Source organism: Magnolia sinica, chromosome 16 (genome assembly GCF_029962835.1).
Source record: "Magnolia sinica isolate HGM2019 chromosome 16, MsV1, whole genome shotgun sequence".
In the NCBI taxonomy this organism is placed as follows: Eukaryota; Viridiplantae; Streptophyta; class Magnoliopsida; order Magnoliales; family Magnoliaceae; genus Magnolia; species Magnolia sinica.
The window spans coordinates 10,801,636-10,822,242 of NC_080588.1; the positions used below are offsets into that span (position 1 = coordinate 10,801,636).

Below are 20,607 nucleotides of genomic sequence, written 5' to 3' on the forward strand. Positions count from 1 at the left end.
CCCATTACAAAAGTCACATCAAGTAGAAGGTCCAATCCATCTGAACAGTGGTATTTTCTTTAAAGAGGATTGTTGTCCAAGCCACAAATGGCATGGTTAACAGAATCTACTCAAAGTGATAATTTAGAGTCATAAGCTATCCAAGCTGTTGCCCATCATATGGGTGGTTCAGATTGTTGATTTGACACATTTCTGCAAAAGATCTTGACCATCCATTCTTCTAGGAGATCGATCAGATGCTTAGAATCATACAATCGGCATGATTTTGTTCCATTGGCCCACCCACCTGTCCAAATAAAACTCAGATGATTACTAGGTTATCTCTTAATACATGAACAAACCACTGCTGTTGTACTTCATGAAAATGATTTCCACTAGCCAAGAAAACATTTGAAGAAAGAAAACCCAATACCCCCCACTACAGATTTCTCATCACACTTGCTATTTTCTTCACATCCCACCCTCCCTGAAAGAGACCCCAAACCACAAAAAGGCCTTTCAAACCTGTCTAGGTGGGCCACTTATTCATCAAAAGAAAAAAAAGAAAAAGAAGACGAGGACAATCAGATTCCCCAAACACCCCAAAAAGTGAAACAAAGACATCATATTGTGTCAAAGAAAAAGGACCAGAAAAGGCATCAAATGGTACCAAAGTCCCCACCTCAACTACATACACACTCATTAACAAAACCAAGTGAGTGTGGCCCACTCACTCATCAGGCTGAGAAACAGCCAGCTTTGAGGCAGCTGACCTGTCCAAAAACCACACCAGCTTCCCGTTGGCGGGCCGCACCATCCGCGCCGGCAATGCACAGTCACTAGCCACATCATCGATTGCCAGATGGATGGCTTCCGCTTTGCTGCTGCCCGTCACCACCACAGCCACATTGGATGCTGAGTTGATCACGGGGAGTGTGAAGGTGATCCTCTCTGGTGGGGGCTTGGGGGAGTCAGTGATGAACGTGACCCACTCATCCTTCTCACTGAGTGCCGCATGGTGTGGGAAGAGCGACGCCACATGCCCGTCAGGCCCCATGCCGAGTAGGATCAGGTCAAACTTGGGGCAGTCGCTGCTCTCAGACACGCTGACTGTGCGGCTCCTCACCAGCTGGCGGAGGACGAACTCGTACTCACTTGCCGCCTCCTCCGCTGAGACGTTGTCGTTGATAGAGTACACATGGCCAGGGACCACTGGTACCTGTCCATGTTACATGTGCATATAGATACTTCGTGATGAGAAGAATAATGTATTGCTAAATAGTAATTACATAATGGAAACTGATCACACTTCAAAAACTTGATCTGATGTTCGGTTGGGTCGAGTTGACTTGAAAACTCAACCCGACCTGATTCGATATTTGAGAACATACAAATTAAAATTCCATGATGAGTAACAGATATAATGGCCGTGCTTTAGTGGTACTGGTATGGCCACAAGCTAGTACCGGATAGATTTGGGGGGGGGGGGGGTGTGAAGTTGGGAGTGAATGTCCACCCTTGATTGTGTGTGGACTCACCATAATATGTATATATGAAATCCAGGACATTCAGAGACCCTTCATCTGATCTTGATGAAGGGCCAGGGTGGATATTAGGCTGTTTCACAGTTCAGGTGGTCCCCTGTGTAATTCAAGGGTGGATGTCCCCTCTCACATTGTTCCATGTTTTGTGGACTATTTGAATATTGGGTCGGGATTTTTTTGGCACCCAGGAGTTAATATGAGGTGAAGCATCTGATGGATGGGTTGGATGGCCTTAGTGCATCACATGGGCCCCACATTTGGCCAATACTGCCATAAGCTTATGGTGATACTGGTACTACTAGAGCCTGCCCAATTTTATGTTATCTTATCTTCATACAGATACCAAAAAAGAGTATCATTATCATATTATGTTATCTTATTGTCAGGAGCATGGTGTTAATTTTTAGACAACATGTGCATATACCCTAGAACAAAATGGAAATGTTGAAAGGAAAAAAAGGCATAATTTAGAAGTCACTTGTGCTCTCCTCGTTGGTATGTCTCTTCCTAAATCTTTTTTGTCAAAAGTTCTTCTCACAGCTTGCTGTCTAATTAATTATCTTCCTATTAAGATTCTTGCAAGAGAGTTACCTATCCAATATTTTTCAGCATTTTATCCAATCCATGAAGTTCCATTGTGGGTCTTTGGACGCTTGTTATGTCTATAATACTGATCCTCTTGAAAATAAATCGTCAAATCGAGCTGTCAAATGCATTTTTTTTTTTTTTTTTTTGGATATTTGTTTTCACAAAAGGGGTATAAATGTTTTGATCCTATTACTAAAAGGCGTTTGTTTCAATGGATGCAAAAATTGTTGAAAAGCTACATAGTTTTCTAGTGGAAAGGGGAAGCACCATTCTATGGTTTCTTATTGTCACCGTCCCTGCATCTAATGAAATAGTGTTTATTCCTTCCAAACACGATAATGCTAGAGATAAGGTTGCCATTGATTCCACTATGTTCAACTTGAAGGTATATGAATGAAGGAATATTCGTTTTCTTCTATTATTATAAATAAGAGAGGGTTGGGCATCCCAATCCCATATACTCTCTCTCAAATTCTCTCCTTCTTAACAACGTGCATAATATGCAAATGGCTACAAGTATCTAGTTCTCAATACAAACCATAATAATGAAAAAAAGGAGTTTTCTAAGGGCTTGTTTCATTTTCCAATTACCCGGGTAATTGAATAATAATTACTTTTTACATGTAGTGGTAGATGTTGTCAGAAGAAATTGACTACAAATGAATGTGTTTGTTTCCATTTGCAGATGTGGGTAAAGAGGTCATCATATCCAATGACCCACGTTTGGGTAGCAATCGTAACTGTCACGTCACAGTATCAATATGGAAATGATGTCTTACGTATTGCCTTTTACAACCGTAAGTCTACTGTTTGGTTCTAACAATTAAGTACACAAATTTTAAAACTGTTACAACAAGGTCATCCATTTCTCCTATTGCTATTCCAAGGCCCACATTAAGTATTGGGTATGCTCCGTCTCAACTTTTTGAATTGGATATGCCACCTCACTTAAGGCTTATAATGTGTGATTCCAATAAATTGGAAGGTGGAGACGTAGCTATGACTTTAACGTACTGTCGATGATCCCTCAACCATTGGTTTAAGCAATACAACCGATGAAATCGACAAGCTTGAATGTCTCTCTCATTGAGCGCACTGTAGATTGTTGCTGTAACAAAGGAGATGATTTGGTTACCCATGCAATAAGGCATATGCATGGAATGGTCGAGGGAGAAGGAGGTGCATTACAAACGGAAAGTATCATTGGCAACCGGTTTCAGTAATCACCTTTGGGGTGTACTAGATTAGATGTCTTCTTCTCCAATAGAGTGAGTCGACGGATTTGAAGAAGGGTTTGAGGTACTTATACGGTATACTTCCTTTTAAGAAGCATGTGCGTGGACCACCCAGTCAGAGTGGTTTAGCTGATCACATAATTGACAGGACCGTCACATGACCTGCATCTGCATTACCATCAAATCCAATGGGATTTCTTCTTGTAAATGCAAGATTTGGCTCTCGATTCACCCGAAATGGTGATCAAATTCCAATGAGTCAAAACCAATTCATTTACAATGATTTTCAAAAGACGGTAGATTGTAATGATGGACCATTCGCCTTCCATTTCACGGTAAATGGGGAAATAAAAAAGGCCCTAAGAACACATGCTTGTGCAACAAAGCAAGGTACCCTCCACACATGTGCTAGCATGGCACATATGTGCGTGATCTAATCCATCCATTAAGTTGGTTCGACCTTGTACGCATTTTCCCAAATATAAATTTGGGCCCCAATATTGGAAGCAGGTAGGTTGATTAGAAAATTTCAGCCGAGTTTTCAGAGTTGTACATTTGTTTGCTAACTGTGGCCCAGCTGACCAGTGGATCAACCTGATTCTTGGGCTCGAACATCAATATAGTGGTGCCATTTTAATGGGTGGATTGGATCTTGAACCTATCATGCCATGCAGGCACATGTGTGGTGTGTACATGAGCTTTATTGCACGTGTGTGGGCCTAGAAAAGCTCATAAATGAGATATATTGAGATTCTTTTTTGCACTAATAAGTGTGGCGGCATCTTGGGAAAATGAACTGTCCTTCTTACAAAATTCTAACATGTGCCTAACAAGAAAACAAGGCTACCAGTACCACACAAGTTACCTAGAAATTAGAATAGCAGGTTGCAATCCATCTGTGTGTGCACGTGGCTTTCATGGCATCAATGCTCCATGAAAAATGTCAAGGGCTGTTTGATATTCCCCTTTACCGTGAAATGGAAGGTAAATAGGCCATCATTATAATCTAATGTCGTTTGAAAATCACCACAAATGAGTTGGCTTTGACCTATTGGAATTCAAACACCATTTCAGGCGAATCGAAAGCACTGAATCTTGCATTTATAGGAAGAAATCTTGTTGGATTTGACAGTAAGGTGGGTGCGGGTGATGTGATAGTCTTGTTAGTGGCGTGGTTCGCATGCAAATGCTTCTTAAAAGAAAGTACACCGTAAAAGAACCTTAACCCCCTTCTTTGCATTTGTTGACTCACTCTGCTAGAGAAGAAGACATCTAGTCTAGGATACCTCGAAGGTGATTACCGGAACCAATCGGCGATGATACTTTCCGTTCGTAATGCATGTTTTTCTCCATCTACCATTCTTTACATCAACCCTGTTGCATGTGTAACTAAATCGTCTCGTTTGTTACAACGACAATCTGTGGTGGAGAGACATTCAAGCCCATCAATTTCGTCAGTCGTATTGCTTGAACCAATGATCGAGGGATCGTTGACGACACGTTAAAGTCATATCTACACTACCACCTTCTAATTTATAGGAACCAAACATTGTAAGCTTTAAGTGGGGTGGTATATTCAATTCAAAAAGTTGAGACGAGATGGGACATACCCAATACTTAATGTGGGCCATGGAATAACCATAGGAGAGATGGATGGCCTTGTAATAATGGTTTTAAAATTCATGTTCTTGATTATTAGAGCCATACAATAGATTTACGGCCTTGTAATAATGGTTTTAAAATGTGTACTTGATTATTAGAGCCAAACAATAGATTTATGGTTGTAAGAGGCAACATGAAGGATACCATTTCCATATTGGTACTGTGATGTGACAGTTACAGTTGTTACCTCAATGTGGGTCATTGGGATGATGACCTCTTTACCCACATCTACAAATGGAAACAAACACCTTCATATGTAGTCAACTTCTTCTTACAACATTTGCCACTACGTGTAAAATGTAATTATTACCCACTTACATCCAGTTACCTAGGTAGTTGGAAAATCAAACAGGTCCTAAATAACAATACAACTAAATATGTTTCTATATTAATGTATGATTTTGCTGCATGGAAAAAATGTGGAAAGATAGACCTTCATTCATTCATCACCAATTGGAAGTCCTACACACTAATGGCTATGATTGAAAAAAAAGGACCTTTACCAATGGTCCATTATCCCCAAAGGAAGCTTTAAACCCAAATAAAAAAGTTGAAATTGTCATTGAGATGCATTCCCAATCTCCACCGCTTGCAATTCCTTGAGAGAAGCATTTAGAGAGATGGCAAGTCCGTTGTCATCAATCTCATGGCTCCATTGGAGGGTGCTCCATGTCATGACATTAAGCTTGTGGGTTTGACACTTTGACTTCCATCTCTTTATAAAATATCTCAGAATAGAGGGCGGTTGGAAGTGGTAGTTAGTGCATGAGAGGACATATGTGGTGTTAGCGAAACTTAAAGCTTAGTTGTATGATCCTTCTAACCACGCACTGCTCTCATCTTTAATCGCACTTCGGGCTCCCACTCAACTCCCTCTTCCTAGTTGTTTATACTTGCTAATATTTTGAAACAGACGCTTCTCCTTCCTAGTAATTTATACTTGCTAACATTTTGAAACAGACGCTTCCACGCTCACGCACCCGAATCTGTTGCTGCTTTGCTTCATGCTTCATGCAATTAAGCTATAAACTAAGGTTAAATTAGACCAAGTTCCAAAATATTTAATGTGCTAGTGACATGCCAAAATTGTCAAATGCAATAGTCGGGTACCCTAAAAAGTTTCTATCTTACAAAACATTATTAAATGTTGATAATAGTTTGCAAAATTGAATTTTCACGAGGAAAATTGAATTTGCATATCTTTTTTGACTTAAAACCAAATCAATTTGAATTTGGATTTAATTAAACTCCATTCCATGTTTACATATCATTTTTTAAAAATTATTTTTTAATTATTTTTTTCTTTTTGCAATTTAACAATCAACTTCCATTAGTCTAAATAATCCATTGATGAGGTCTTATGATTTTGCAGTGTCTTATGATTGAACTTGTGTGTGAAAACAAACTAGAAGAAAACATAATGGGATGTAAGGGAACTGCGCTCGAATCATGATCTAAAGAGCAATTGAACTCTCCCTTGTAGGCACCAGTGATTTAAATATAAGTATTAATGCCCATATTGCACCCTTGGGATATGGAAAAATATCGGTATCACATGTATTGGGGTTTGTTGTTGTTTAACGGAAACATTGGGAATTGATGAAAAATTTCAATAAAACTTTAGACTAAGTTGAAAGAGACATGATTACACACTTAGAACTCAAAAAATAACAAAAAAAGTATGCACAACAAGTTTCCTTTGTATACGGTCCTAAATTATGAGTTGTCTTATACAATTACATCCAAAGTGAGTTTATATAATTCATAAATCATACAATACAAGTATAAAAACAGATTCCCCCAAATAAATTTAAGAAATGGATTTTTTTTTGGGGTTTTTTGCAAGTTTTTTTCTTTTGAATCTCTGGTAGGGGAATGTATTACAATGAATTGGCGATATGGGGGAACTTTATGAAGGGTTTTTGGAAAAATATCGCAATGCATCGATATATTTGGATATGTTGGTAATACATTGCAATATTTTGTGCGATACAAGGGGATTTAATAATTCCTACTGTATATCATATTAGCCACATGCAAAATCGATAGCATTGGCTAATCCTATCAATGTTTTAAGTCACTGGCAAGCACACCAAAAACAACATGGACATGTTACTTCCATGGAATTGGAATAGATGAGAAGGAAGCTATCTCAGTAGCTCCTACTCCGTGCCACGAGTTGCATGGTAGCTAGCGGTGCACATCAAACCATAGGAACCGTGTAACCGGACTGGAACCGTTGGATCGGTCTGGTTTGGTTCGGTTCTAGGGTGCTAACGGTCCGGTTCCGGTTCCAAAATTCCCAAAACCGTTGATTACGGATCGGTTCCGGTTTAGGGCCCTGTAGAACCTCACGAACTGTTGATCTGAACCGTTGCATGAACCGTAGATCCGAACCTCACAAATCGTGGATCTGAACCGTTACAGGAACCGTAGATTCGAACCGTGACATCTAATGAACGTAGGTCATAACTAACTGATCAGTGGACATCTAATGAACGGTCAAAACAACATATTCAAATTCAACAAAGTAGATGTACATTGAATTGAATTCCAAGCTTAGCAAATAGCATTGCCGAGTCAATCTGATGGTGTGGCTACGTCCCATGTGCGGTCAGTATCATTACATGTGGCACACATGTACCTTAAATTGAACTGTCCAAGTAGTGGGCCCAGTATCAAAGGATCATCATTTAGCATATGATCTTAATGGCGGATTCGTGGACATTTGATGGACCGTTATAGTGAGAAATCTTCGACGATCCAGATCAACAGGAAAATGTCCATTGATTAGAGGTTAGAATTGTCTAATGAATCTAAATTTGGAGCTCTGTCCCATCTATAGCGGGTCCCATTATTTGGATGGTTTGGATTCTGTTACATGCAAGCCACGTATATAGTGTCTGATTGCATTATGTAGGTTATTAAAAAAAGAGGTCTCCCATGTAACTAGTTGGACGATAAGTTACCGTTCAACTGCCATATATGTGTCCACATCTCTAGTGTGTAAAACATCCAAACCGTCCAAGAATTGATACGAAGTTATTCCCCTCCATTCACGCCCGATTGTATGGTTCCAAGACCTTAATAGTATTGTTAAAAAAGTGCAATTGGGTTGGAGTTTAAAAAGCTCAGAACCGTGGAACCGATTCGGAACCGAACTGGTTTTCACGGTCCGGTTCCGGTTCGATTCTAGGGTGCTAACGGTCTGGTTCCGGTTCCAAGAATCCTAGAACCGTAGGGAATGGTCCGGTTCCAGTTTCACCCAAAAACTGGACCGAACCGAACTGTGTGCACCCCTAATGGTAGCACCACTGCACTAGAGGTATGTGCCAAGGTTGGCAGACTCAGTGATTCAACTACCCATGTTGAAAGCCCCACCGAGTCAAAAGTGGTGCCAACTAGGTTGGTGCCAAAATTGGACATCACTCGGGCAACTTTTCCCAGCAAATTGGACATCACTCAATGATTTGTGTAGCTGACCCTAATTAGTTGGGATAAGGCTTTGATGATGATGATGATGGCGACTACAATGACAATTAGGTTCATTTACAAGTCCCAGCAAGTTATTTCAATGTACTGGAGTATCAAAGGGATAGCTGTATACTATGCCTACTAGACTTATGGGAAAAGCAAAGGCATATCTCTACTCCACATATCTGTTTTCGTTTCTGTATCCTTTATATGGGCATCGTAGGTATCACACCCATGACACCATGAGGGTCATTATAATGGAGGATGAATATATTTTAGAGAGAGACCAAGTGCACCCTCGGGTTACACGCACAGAGGGGTTGGGTGCAAGCTACATGCAAGGAGCGGAAAGGAAACAACCTATTGGGAGTGGGCTACATGCAAGAATGCCTGTGAGTGGCTAAAACCATCACTACCCAATGATGGGGAGCAGGTAAAATATGAGCCGTGGGTTGATAACCACGGAAACTTTTCCAATGACCTAAATACCATCAAATATGTTAGGATATCCTTTCCAATGTCCTTTTAAATCTCAAAATTTTCAACTAATCGTGTGGGTAAAATTGTCAGATGCTACTTTCATTCTAGATAGTAGAGATAAGGGGACGGGGAATCATGAGGTCACACCTGTCTAACCTTGTCTAGAAAACTAGAAATAGCATCAATGGATCATTAGATCTGTATTGTGGCAGATGCAATGGGATAGGAGTTCTGCGAGGGAGTAGTTATGATGATGACAGTAGGCCAAGGAATATGGCTTAAAAGAGAAAGAAAAGAACTCAACCAGATTTTGTGTCAACCCAACTGAAAACTCAGATCACAAAAGTCTTAAAAGGGTTTTTGAAATTGAGCGAAGGCTTTTGAACTTGAAAAGGTTTTGTTTGAAAAAAAAACACTTTTCACAAAGAGTGGGTTTTCTTTTTTCTTTTTTTTTTTTTTTTTTTTTTTTTTTTTTGCCTTTTCATAGATTTTACAAATTTACAAATGATATATATTAATTATATTTTAAAACATTAATTAGTATTAGATCAAATCTTATGATATGAAAGCTCTCTCTCTCTCTCTCTCTCTCTCTAAAGAGAGAACTACCATTCCATATGATCTAGCTAATGACAGAACCCATACGCATGGTTACGGGTCCTATCTAACCTAGTGTTATGGCTTTGGGAAGGCTATCACTATTTCTTTTTTGGGAATTTTACAAATAACTACCTAATTAATATGGAATTTACATTTCGGTACATTTTCCAAAAAATGTTTTCAAATAAGTACTTCATTAATCCATGTTATTATCATTCCTCTACCTTCTGTTACACATTTTTAACAGCCGGTTGGGTAGGCATGTGAGAAAATGCGTTGGCTACTTCGGGGGGCCACACCATGATATTTGTGTAACATTCATCCTGACCAACATGTGTGTCACCTCATGTTAAGCCAAGGGCCCCAAAATCAACCCCCATCCGTGATTCAGGTGGACCACATGAATGGAAACAGTTCTACAGGCAACACTCACACTGCAAACTATTTCCTTTGGTATGGCCCATCTGAATCATGAATGAGCCTAAATTTTAGGCCATAGGCCTAAATTTTTGGGTGGCACCTAATGGTTGGAGTGGATCTCATATAATCATCCTGCTGGTCTCTGTGAAAATGAAGGGTGGACGTGTTTCTGCCAATTGTTTTCTTTGGTGTGTCCCACCTGAATCACAAGTCAGCCCGATTTTTTTGGCTTGGGGCCTAAACTGAGATTACACATCTAATGGTTAGAGTAGATCTTACGTAGACATCATGGTGGGCCCGCCAAAAAAAGTCCCGGCGGCCTTCTCTTTCCACTCTACAAAGAGTAATGAGAGCAAAAATGAAATGGAATGGGACAACCCTCATGATTTTGACAGGCCCATCGTGATGTTTATGTAAGATCCATTCCCACCATTAGATATTTAGTACAATATTAGCCCTAGAGACAAAAAATCAAGTTGTCCTTCTGGAGGGCCACACCAAAGGAAATAGTTAGGAGAGAGATGTTGACCTTTGATTTTTACAAGCCCCACCGTGATAATAATATGAAATCCACTCCAATCACTAGATTCAACACAAACATTTAGACCAGTATCCCAAAAATCATATCCATTCGTGACTCACATGGGCCACACTAATGGAAATAGTTTGGAGGGTAAGCATTGCCCTGTAATCTGTTTTGAATCATGTGGTCCACCTGAATCATAGGTGGTGCTGATTTTCAGGCTCTCGAACTAACATGGGATGATGCACCCGCTGGTCAGGGTGGATGTTACATAAACATCACGGTGGGGCCCACCTAAGCCACCCACCCATTTGCTCTCACAGAGGCCGTGACGGAAGGTAGTGGAATGATAATTATATCGATTAATGAGGTAGCTTTTTGAAAACCTTTTTTTGTTTTTTTTAAAAGTACCGGAATATAAATTTCATAGTAGTTTTTCATAAGATATCCTTATTTCTTTGGCCTTTGTTTATTATAATACTTAAGAACCTCCAATAAGAGACGAGTTCAATAAGAAAAATGGAGAACAAAATCGGCAGCTAGAAGAACGTAATTTGTGTATTAAAGAGCCATAAGAAGTTGGGAGTTGTGATTAGCGAGACTCCAACACAAGGAGAACAGAGAAATTCTTCTTTTTGGCAGTGTGAGCAAGTAATTTGCAGTGCTAGATAGGAGAGAACCTTCTTTTCAGTACGCCAACTCAGGTAACTGAAGGAGGTAGGTTTAATACCCAGATGGAGAAATGTCGAAAGAAGTTCTCCGAAGTACATAATAGTTTGAATTCTCTTTTGAAGCTTGGGATTGATACTAGCTCTTGATCTTTTCCACTTCAAGAATGAAAATTTCTAAGGCTTCCACTAAAAATGATTTTTGACTAGGCAAGTATGCCATACAGAAAGCTTCATTGCTTAGTAGGATATTCTAAGCAAATGCTGTGTATGAAACTGCATGACGGAAGATCCAAAACATGCATTTCAAGCAACTAGAAATCACGAATTAGAAGCACGAGCAAAAACTCAGCAATTTCAATGACAAACCGTGAAAAGATGATTAGTTTTTCAGGTAATACATATGGATCTTAATACATATCTTTCGTGCTCGAATCTGAATACCCATGTAGGCTAGAAATGAGAGTCTCCCAAATGAAGGAACAGTCAGTTTCATTCAAACATTAAGAGAAACATCTAAATTTGCATAGAAAACAAAGTCATTGGCATTTCGAATCAGTATATACCTTTGAAAGAAGGCCATCCTTCGCTAGCTTATAATTGCTGTCTGTGTGATTCTTCGCCACTACACGCTCATCAACCCAAAATATATGCCATTTTGCCCAATCCACAGTCCTATTATACGGAGCTTCACAGAGTTTCCTGTTTCATACAGAAAGATTCAGCTCCCAAAGGCATAATATAATGCAAACAGCATGAAAATGAAATACGTATACCCCAACAAGCTGATGAGAGATCCGCCAGATAAGGCAATGGCGAAAAATCCCCGCTCCTTTACAGACATCTCAGATAATTCTGCAATATAATCAACCAATTCTGTGGCAAGTTCATCCAGACTATCATGAATTCTCACCTCGCCTCTGTCATCAGGACGGCCAGAATCCGCCATTTCCTTGCAAGGCTATAATTCAAACTATAACCCTAAAAAACACACAGAAGCAAGCAAATCTCAGTTGGAAAAACAAAGGAGAAAATTGATTTTAAATCAATTGCAAAATGATACTGCTAGGAAAACCTGAAATTCCAAATCTCTTCTCGGAGCAAAAACAAATCAACCAAAGGCATATGGGCATTTTGCGGTGAAATTTTGAGAAGGATCTAATGCTCGCTATGAGGTTCTGATCCATAAAAGGACCTACCTAACAATCTCAGATCTGACCCACAAACAACACAAGCAAGATGAAATGATTCAGTTAGAAACATGGTGAAATATCTCATCCTCTTCAATTTCTTGGCCCGTGACTCTCTCTGGAGATTGTCAGATTTTGATGTTTTCCTTGCAATATTATCAGGAAAATCTCATTGAAAATAAAATATTTATTATAAATTACTAAATAATTTTAAACAATTGAATATTCAAGTATGAACAAAAATACTTCTACTTTAGATTTTTTTCATTAAGATCACAATAATTTCATGACAAATTAAAAAATGCCGAGATTTTGGAAATCTCGCAATATTATCATGATAATATTTTTTATTCCAAATTCTGTTATAATATCGTGAGATTTTCAGAATCCCAATGATATTTGTCACAATGGTTATACAAACTTAAAATAGAAAGCCCATCTCAAAAGCAATTGCAATTGGGCATAAATACGAGTTTAATGCCAAAAGTTTGAAGTCCAAAACAAGAAAGAAAAAGCCACCAAATTCTCTTATGATATAAGATTCCTGAAATAAAAGTGAGACGAAGATCATGTCAACATGAACTGAAACAGCCATCTTTTCTAACAAGGCCACAAGTCAAACAAACAAGAATGATGTAAGCAATGAGGTAGTACAAATCTTTGAGGTAAAGAACAGGCCCATCAAAACCCATTTCAATTCAACTATGAATCAAGTAAACCCAGATGTTAAAACCATCTGAAATTCACATCAGAAAAGAACAAGAAACCCAAAAACACTTACAACCTAAATTTCTCGAAACAAATAACCAAGCATCTTTTTACAGCACTGCAATTCAAGAGATCCTATGTATAAGAAAGAATTTTAAATTAAGGTTACCTGGATTGTGGGTTTTTGGTACGTGGTATGCTACTTCTTCCAATATGCAGTAAACTAGGGGTAGGAACATACACTGTGTATGCAATATAGTTTTATATATGAACTGATATTCCAATTTATATAGGACATGATAAATGCTATTATTATAGGTCCAGCATGCTTAGTGTTATATTATAACTAAATAAACAGAAGTATAAATCTCTTCATTGTAAATTTAAAATTTCATCAACTTAATCAATAGTAAGAATAAAGAGCCGTTAATTTAGGGTTGTCAAAAATGGCAGCATGGATTGCAAATGGCCCATAATCTGGAATGCTCGAACTGGAACGGAAAGCTTGGGGCATTTCATGTTTTAGGTAACATTGTTTTAAATCTTCCAGCATAGGGGAAGGTATGTATATTGAAGCCATCTCAAATCAAAGGAAAACTAGTAGAAACATAGTTTCTATGCCAAAAATTAAATACTGTAATCCCGTTCCATTTATAATGAACAAGAGAAGAAAGAACTAAAACCTAATTCAACGACTCACTATCCAATACTCGAAAAAAAAAAACAACAACAAACTTTTAAAAAAAAAAAAGAAAAGAAAAGGAAAGCAAGGCCATGGTGTGTTGTAACGACCATTATGGAGCCATAAAGGCCGTTACGTAAAGATAACGATGGCAACCGTTATATGGGGTTGTAACGGTTGTTATGGAAAAAATGACCCGTAACGGCCCGTTACATCCCCCCCCCCCCCCCCCCGCCCCAACCAAATAAAGGGTGTAATAGTCCGTTATGGGACAAATATAGGTTTTTTGGTTTTTTTTTTTTTTTTTTTTTTTTTTTTTTTTTTTTTTTTTTTTTTTGTTTTGTTTTGTTTTTTTTTTTTTGGCAATAAAAGAAGAGACCGTACTGGCCGTTTTGGTCAGTATCATAGAGGTAACGGTGGTGCCTGTTATGGCCACTGTTACTGTTATGAAATACCTTGATCAAGGCCGCAACTAAATAAACGATCATGATGATCAACGAGGCAATATAAATCATTCAGTAAAAGCAAAGGCTCACAATAATTGAGCAGAAATATTGGCCTCACGCCAATCTATGATGCAGATCTTAAAATCATCTAAGAATTACATTCCAGAAATAAAGAACCGAAGAAAAATAAATGCTCAAGAAACCAAACTCAATTATTCAATCTGAGATTCTCCACCAAAGTAAAATGATGATCCTATGAATAATGAGGGATCTGAAAATTTCAAGTGGACCGAAAATCTTTAAATTCAAAAAAGTAAATAGGAAAATTGAGCAGGATCATGGATTCTACCAAAATTTCAAAGACACGGAAATTAAACCTGCCATTGATTTTAAATTCCAAAAACAAAAACAGAAAGGAAACAAGGACAACAAAGAAAATCAATCACAATCTATAATTCTGACAAACAATTCAACAAACAACGATTCTACGGACAGGAATACATTCCAAATGTTTTGCTTTAAAGAAAAGGCTTACATGTCAAAACCAATATCGAATCAGTTGTAAATTTGAGATTTTAGGCCATAGAATCTTACAATCTAGAATTCTTGAGACAAAAGTAAACAGCCACCTTTTAAGAATACTGCAATTCAAGAAAACTGATTATGGACAAGGAAATAATTAAAAATCAAAAGCAAACTTAAACCAATAGCAGTCTGTGGTTTTAGGCCAAAAAAGTAAAGACCCCATATCTTAAAACCATTTGAAATTAAAGTTTTCACAAGAAAAAAAGGAGAAAAAAAAAAAAAAACCCAATTCAATCACTCACAATTTGGGGTTGGAAGCTGACTGACAAAGAACTAGGACAAGCTTACAGCGTCATCATCAACATCAACACAAATAAAGATTCTCCAAACCAAATTAGCAGTGATCATACATAAAAGCTGCAGTTAAAACAAAACCATGATCCTGAAAACATCAAAGCCCCTCTTAAATCAATTCCAATCCACAGTTTCAAGCCAAAACAATCAAACACCCTGACAATACAATCATCTGAAACTGACATTCTAACAAGAAAAGAAAAAGAAAGAAAGAAAGAAACAAGAGAACAAAAATGGATCACCCACAGCCTAAGTTTCTTGCAACAAAATAGACAGCCATTGGTTAACAGCATTACAATTCAGACAAACCAACATCCTATAGATAAGAAAACCAGGCTTAAAAATAAAATCCCATCTCAAACCAATTGCAACTTGAGGTTTCAGGCCAAAAGAATCAAAGAACCAAATCATAACACCATAAGAAATTCCAATTCCACAAAAAGGAAAAATAAAAATAAAAAATCATTCACTACTACGATTCTTGCAAAAAAAAAAAGTCCTCATTTAATAAATCTGCAATTTGAGAAACCCAATATCCTATCAAAAGGACCCAAAGTGGAAAACAAAACTCCTTAAAAATCAAAACCATCTTGCAATCTGAGTTTCCAGGCCAAAAGATCAAAGACCCAGATCATGAAACCATCATAAATTCAAATCCAAAGAAAAAAGTAAAAAAATAAAACACTCAACCGAGCTAAAGTTCTTGCAAGAAAACACATAGCCTTCATTTAGCAATGCTGCAATTCATGCAATGCATGATCATATAAATGACCCAGAAAGGAAATCTTAAAAATTGAAACAGAAACTCAAACCAATTGCATTTGAGGTTTTAGGCCAAAAGATCAAAGATCAAGATCACAAAACCATTCGAACTCAAATTCCATTAAAAAAAAAACAAAACAAAACAAAAGAGAAAATCTGGATCATTCACAACCTAATTCTTGTGGTCAAACAGAAAGTCACCATTTAACAAAGATGCAATTCCAGCAACCATGATCCGATTGAAGACAGAATAAATAAGTAGAAGCCAAAACACAACTCAAACCAATTGCGATTTTGAGGTTTCAGGCAAAACGATCATATGTGTGTGTGTGTGTGTGTGTGTGTGTGTGTGTGTGTGTGTGTGTAAAGAAATTCAAAATCAACAAAGCAGAAATAGAATTAGAAGAAGTAAAGAAAAAAAGGAGGAAGAAAAACTCAATCACTCACAAACGACAGATTTTTTGCAATTCAAGCAACCTTTAATCCTCCAAATAAACCCACTGAAAAAAACCTTAAAAATCAAAACCCAACTCAATTTGAGATTTCAGGCCAAAAGTGAAAGACCCAGATCACAGAACCATCAGAAATTCAAATTCCAAAAAAATAAAAATAAAAATAAAATAAAATCAATCACTCAAAAGCAAGGATTCTTGCCAGTAAACAGACACTCATCATAAAATAAATAAATAAAAGAAAAAAAGGAGCAACAATGCAAGCAACGCATAATCTAAAAAGAACCCTTAAAATCAAAAGCCAACTAAAGTCAATTGCAATACGAAGTTTTAGGCGAAAAGATCAAAGACCCAGATCATAAAACATCTGAAATTCACATCCCATAAAATAAAAATGAAACCAAAAAAAAAACTCAAATCTATCACAATCAAAGACTCTCTCAGGCAACAAAACAAAACAAAACAAAATACAAAGACTCAAAACACCTTACAAAAAATCAAAACCCAATTCAATCAACTGCAAACTAAGTTCTTAGGCCAAAACATCAAAGACCCAGATCATAAAACAATCTGAAATTCACATCCCATTCATAAACCAACAAAAAAAAAAAACCCAACTCAAATCTTTCTCACAAAAAAAAAAAAAAAAAAAAAAAAACACAGATTCAAAAAAAGAAAAGAAAAAAAAAGAAGACTTACAGTCACCCAATCTGAAGAACATGCAAGAGATTGGAATCATCTAAATACAATATACTATTAGTCTAATCAATCCAAAATGATTAATAGAAGTAGAAATAATTCAAGAAGCAGCAGAGAATTTACCTTCCAGCTAGACACACGTGCATCCCACGATCATGACAAAACCAACACCAATAAATACATATTTTATAGACTCTCTCTCTCTCCAAACGGATAAAACTGAAATCTGCTTCCCCGTCTCCTCTTTTAACGCGCAAATTCAGTTTTGCTAGATCCTCTCTCTCTTTCTCTCCATCCTGGAAATTCTCATTTTTTAAAAATAAAACTATTTTTTATATATATATAAAAAAATCAAAGAATTCTATGATACTCAACCTGAGTGTGTACCATAATCATGTGGGCCCCACTGAGAATTGGGTCACTGCCAATCTGCCATGATTTTCACACTTATCATGCAATCCGAGCCGGCCTCACTTTCATGTTAATATAATCCGTCAGCGATTTTTTTTTTGAAATTATTATTTTTTGACCGTCTATTATCTGACCGGCAATTAAACGGCCTTATTCGCGTTCACACGTGTGCGGACCAAATTGAAATGTGGGTGTCAAGGTGGACTGGGCATCCCAAAAAAGGAAACTAATCAGATGATCCTGGCCATCCATTTTTTAAAGTTAAATATAGATTGTCGATCATTTTTTGCCAACCGCTGATACAACGGTTGTGATTGTCCAATATGATATTTGGATTTTCATCATCTTACTTTAATTATAGACCGTTGATCATGTCTAATTTTGGCTATCCACTAAGTGACCACTAATCGTACGGTTATGATCATATTCGATCCGCATGATTTTGCGATACACAACTTCTGCTTCTGATCGCACTATTTCAACAGCCCAGATGGAAGTAGATGATTGGGACGTGAGGAATGAGTGCATGCATGTGTATAGTAAATAGTACACCCGCAGAGCAACGAACATACCCAAATCCCCAACACTCCAAGAAAAACAATCCGTTCAAGGAAAAACCACCACCTGTGCAAATTAAATTCTGCCAAGTGTACGGATCTGCTGCTTCCATTCAAAGCTGAGTATTTAATTCCTACCTGGATTGTTTTGGTTCGCACACCTAAAGATGATAAAGTAGATTCTGGAGCACCTTAGAAAGTTACACTCATCTCTCTACACTTAAATCAAAACTGTATTTTACCAATCAAGACCGTCCATATAGTTTATCCAACGGTGGATAGAAAAATGCCAAAATAAAATTGATTTTTATGATTTAAACTTCTGATATTTTCCCATCAAACCAACGGTTCTGAAGGAAATTCAAGGGGAGTGATGGATTATTTTGGTCTTATAGGCATGATGTTTAAAATGAAAACCGTCCATAGTACGGTCCACTTGATATACTTCACGGATTGATACATGAACCTGCCACGTGTACTTTGGAGGGTTAGATCTACCGTACGATCACCCAGACATTGTAACACCCTTCCCTCAGCTTTTATGGATTGTCTCCTCCAAACCTTGCTCTTTGATTCCTTTTATTTCCTTTGTTTGTTTTTTACCTATAGAATCTAATAGTTTACTTCTTATACAGTTTACCACCGTTTAAAGAATAGTGGTGACTCTTTATCCCTGCAAATGGCGTAGTTGCACTGGAATCCAGACCGTCCAACCTGCTAAATCTACTGTAGATGGAGCATGATAAGAAATTAAACTGAGAAATGAGATTATTTGTATGAGATTTCATTTGGAAAATGGGCCACCGCACACTGGTTTTGTAGTTAGGTATCCAATTTATCGAAATCAGTTGGATGGTTATGATTTACCGATCAGCGTGATTCGGGAGATATATTCCATCCAAAATGTGCCACGTGTGAAGAGAAAGAGTTACCACCATTTTCAAAATGGCCATGAACTGTCAAGGGAGTATGGCCTAGGTTCTAACGTGCATGTTTCCCTCCTTTTGCACTTTCCAGTGATCTCCTGGTTAGTAGTCTCCCGTCTCCCAAAAGCTATCTGTTGTGTTTTGTATAGATACCTTGCAATTATGGAATCTGGACGGTCCAAGTGGTGGGTCCCATTGTGGATAGAGTCCATGCCGAAATTTGAACCCATTTAACTGTATTTAATCATCTCATTTCTCTCTTCGAATTTGGACGGCTGAAATTTTATGATGGATATGAGTTGGAGTGTCAGGAACGTGGGGTCAGCGTAATTTATGGTCTGTGCTTCGGCCACAATGAGTTAGCAAACGTGGACGGTCTGGATTTAAATGCGTTTCTGCCACGCATGCTGTTGGATTAGACACCACAACTTAAAACATGGTGGTAGTTAATCACTGTCGTCTGTCGCCTTTTATTTTTTTTATTTTTTTTATTTTTTTATTTTAAGTTTTGCGGATCCCACGAGCAGTCAAGCACCTCTCCTGGACACGTGCCACACGCCACACGTGCACGTGATCCAAGCCATTCATCGATGCTGCAGCCATCGTGATGTTTTCTGGCCAAAGATAGGGTAGAAATGGTCCGAATTTAACTTCCACGTGTGGCCCACCTGATAATTGGACCATCCTGGTTACTGGACTAGGATATGAGCGCTGGGTCCACCCTAACAATGCTTTGGATGCCGTAGGGCCACCTTGATTTATTTATTCTACAGCCACTCCATACAACCATTTTTTCATATCATTTGAAGGCATGAATCCAAAAATAAAGATGACCCAATTCTCCGATGATACCACAGAAAATAGTGGTGATTGGCTATAAAAAATCTTTGAATGCCTAGTCCTACTCCAGACTATCTCATTCATCCTTTAAGATTTTATTACCACATTAAGTAGAGACCGTACATTTATACGGGCAGAGAGGGTACTTAATACCTTCCTTCTTTCTAACCGAGATTCCTTATCTGAAATCCCATGTCGCAGACCAGGAGTCAATTAAGGTAAGAGAATCTTCAGATTTCTTTAACCTTGCGTATTCCGGAGTTTTGGCCGACCGCGAGATTCTAAAATTCATCGGGTGGCGACTCCAACATCTACAAATTAACCTAGTTATCCTCACCACAAAAACATTAATATAAAAACAGTGTGGGCACCGATTTCTAGTGCCCACAGAACCCAAAAATGAAGAAGACCCCATTCTCAGATGGACCATACCATAGAAAACAGTGGTGATTGACCATTAATGAGCCACAAAAGTTTTGGATCAATCGGATATTTATTTTTTCCCTTTATCTAAGTAGTGTGAGCTTATCAAAAGGTTGGATGGATTCTCTGTTTTAATGATCTATGGGCCAAACCTAATCCACTCCGTCGACTATGACAGGATTCTCTGTTTCACTAATCCATGGGCCAACCACGGTAGACGGTCGTCCACTGAAAGTGTGCGGTATGCGTTTACACACGCGGATGGTCAAGAGATTGATCTAGACCGTACATTATGTTGGCTTCCACTTGCATGTGCCACCATGGAAAATTCGCACTTGATCAGATGAATAATTCCATCCAATCATAGCCATACAAAAATGGACAGTTTGGATTAAAGTCCAATAATCACTATAGATTCCATCTAGGATAAAGTCTCCAATGATCATATAGAAGCTAGAA

At 38.0% G+C, this 20,607-nt stretch overlaps 1 protein-coding gene and 1 long non-coding RNA gene across 5 annotated transcripts; one reads left to right on the top strand and one right to left on the bottom strand.

Moving 5' to 3' along the window:
• Positions 1-332: 332 nt before the first annotated feature.
• LOC131228518 (probable 6-phosphogluconolactonase 2) lies at positions 333-17,322 on the bottom strand. 4 transcript variants are annotated; one of them, XM_058224213.1, is made up of 5 exons: positions 17,115-17,319; positions 14,794-14,840; positions 11,950-12,154; positions 11,740-11,875; positions 333-1,198 (listed from the first exon to the last, which is right to left on the bottom strand). In XM_058224213.1, the coding sequence occupies exons 3-5, from the start codon at positions 12,120-12,122 to the stop codon at positions 710-712; spliced, it is 798 nt and encodes a 265-aa protein (XP_058080196.1). In that variant the 5' UTR covers positions 12,123-12,154; positions 14,794-14,840; positions 17,115-17,319; the 3' UTR covers positions 333-709. The 4 variants fall into 4 exon arrangements, with proteins under 4 accessions (XP_058080196.1, XP_058080198.1, XP_058080194.1 ...); XM_058224215.1 differs by lacking the exon at positions 14,794-14,840 and having other exon boundaries at positions 12,087-12,154; positions 17,115-17,322; XM_058224211.1 differs by lacking the exon at positions 14,794-14,840 and having other exon boundaries at positions 17,115-17,318.
• On the top strand, positions 15,782-16,368 carry LOC131228519 (uncharacterized). The gene is made up of 2 exons (XR_009162994.1): positions 15,782-16,175; positions 16,210-16,368. It is a non-coding gene; the product is annotated as an uncharacterized LOC131228519 (long non-coding RNA).
• Positions 17,323-20,607: the final 3,285 nt, after the last annotated feature.

Bases quoted from the DNA above. Each gene is read 5' to 3' on its own strand.
- LOC131228518 (XM_058224213.1), bottom strand. From the start codon at position 12,122: ATGGCGGATTCTGGCCGTCCTGATGACAGAGGCGAGGTGAGAATTCAT. The intron at 11,876-11,949 runs GTATACGTATTT...TGTATGAAACAG, and splicing joins TCTCTCATCAGCTTGTTGGG to GAAACTCTGTGAAGCTCCGT. The intron at 1,199-11,739 runs GTATATACTGAT...TAACATGGACAG, and splicing joins AGGATGGCCTTCTTTCAAAG to GTACCAGTGGTCCCTGGCCA.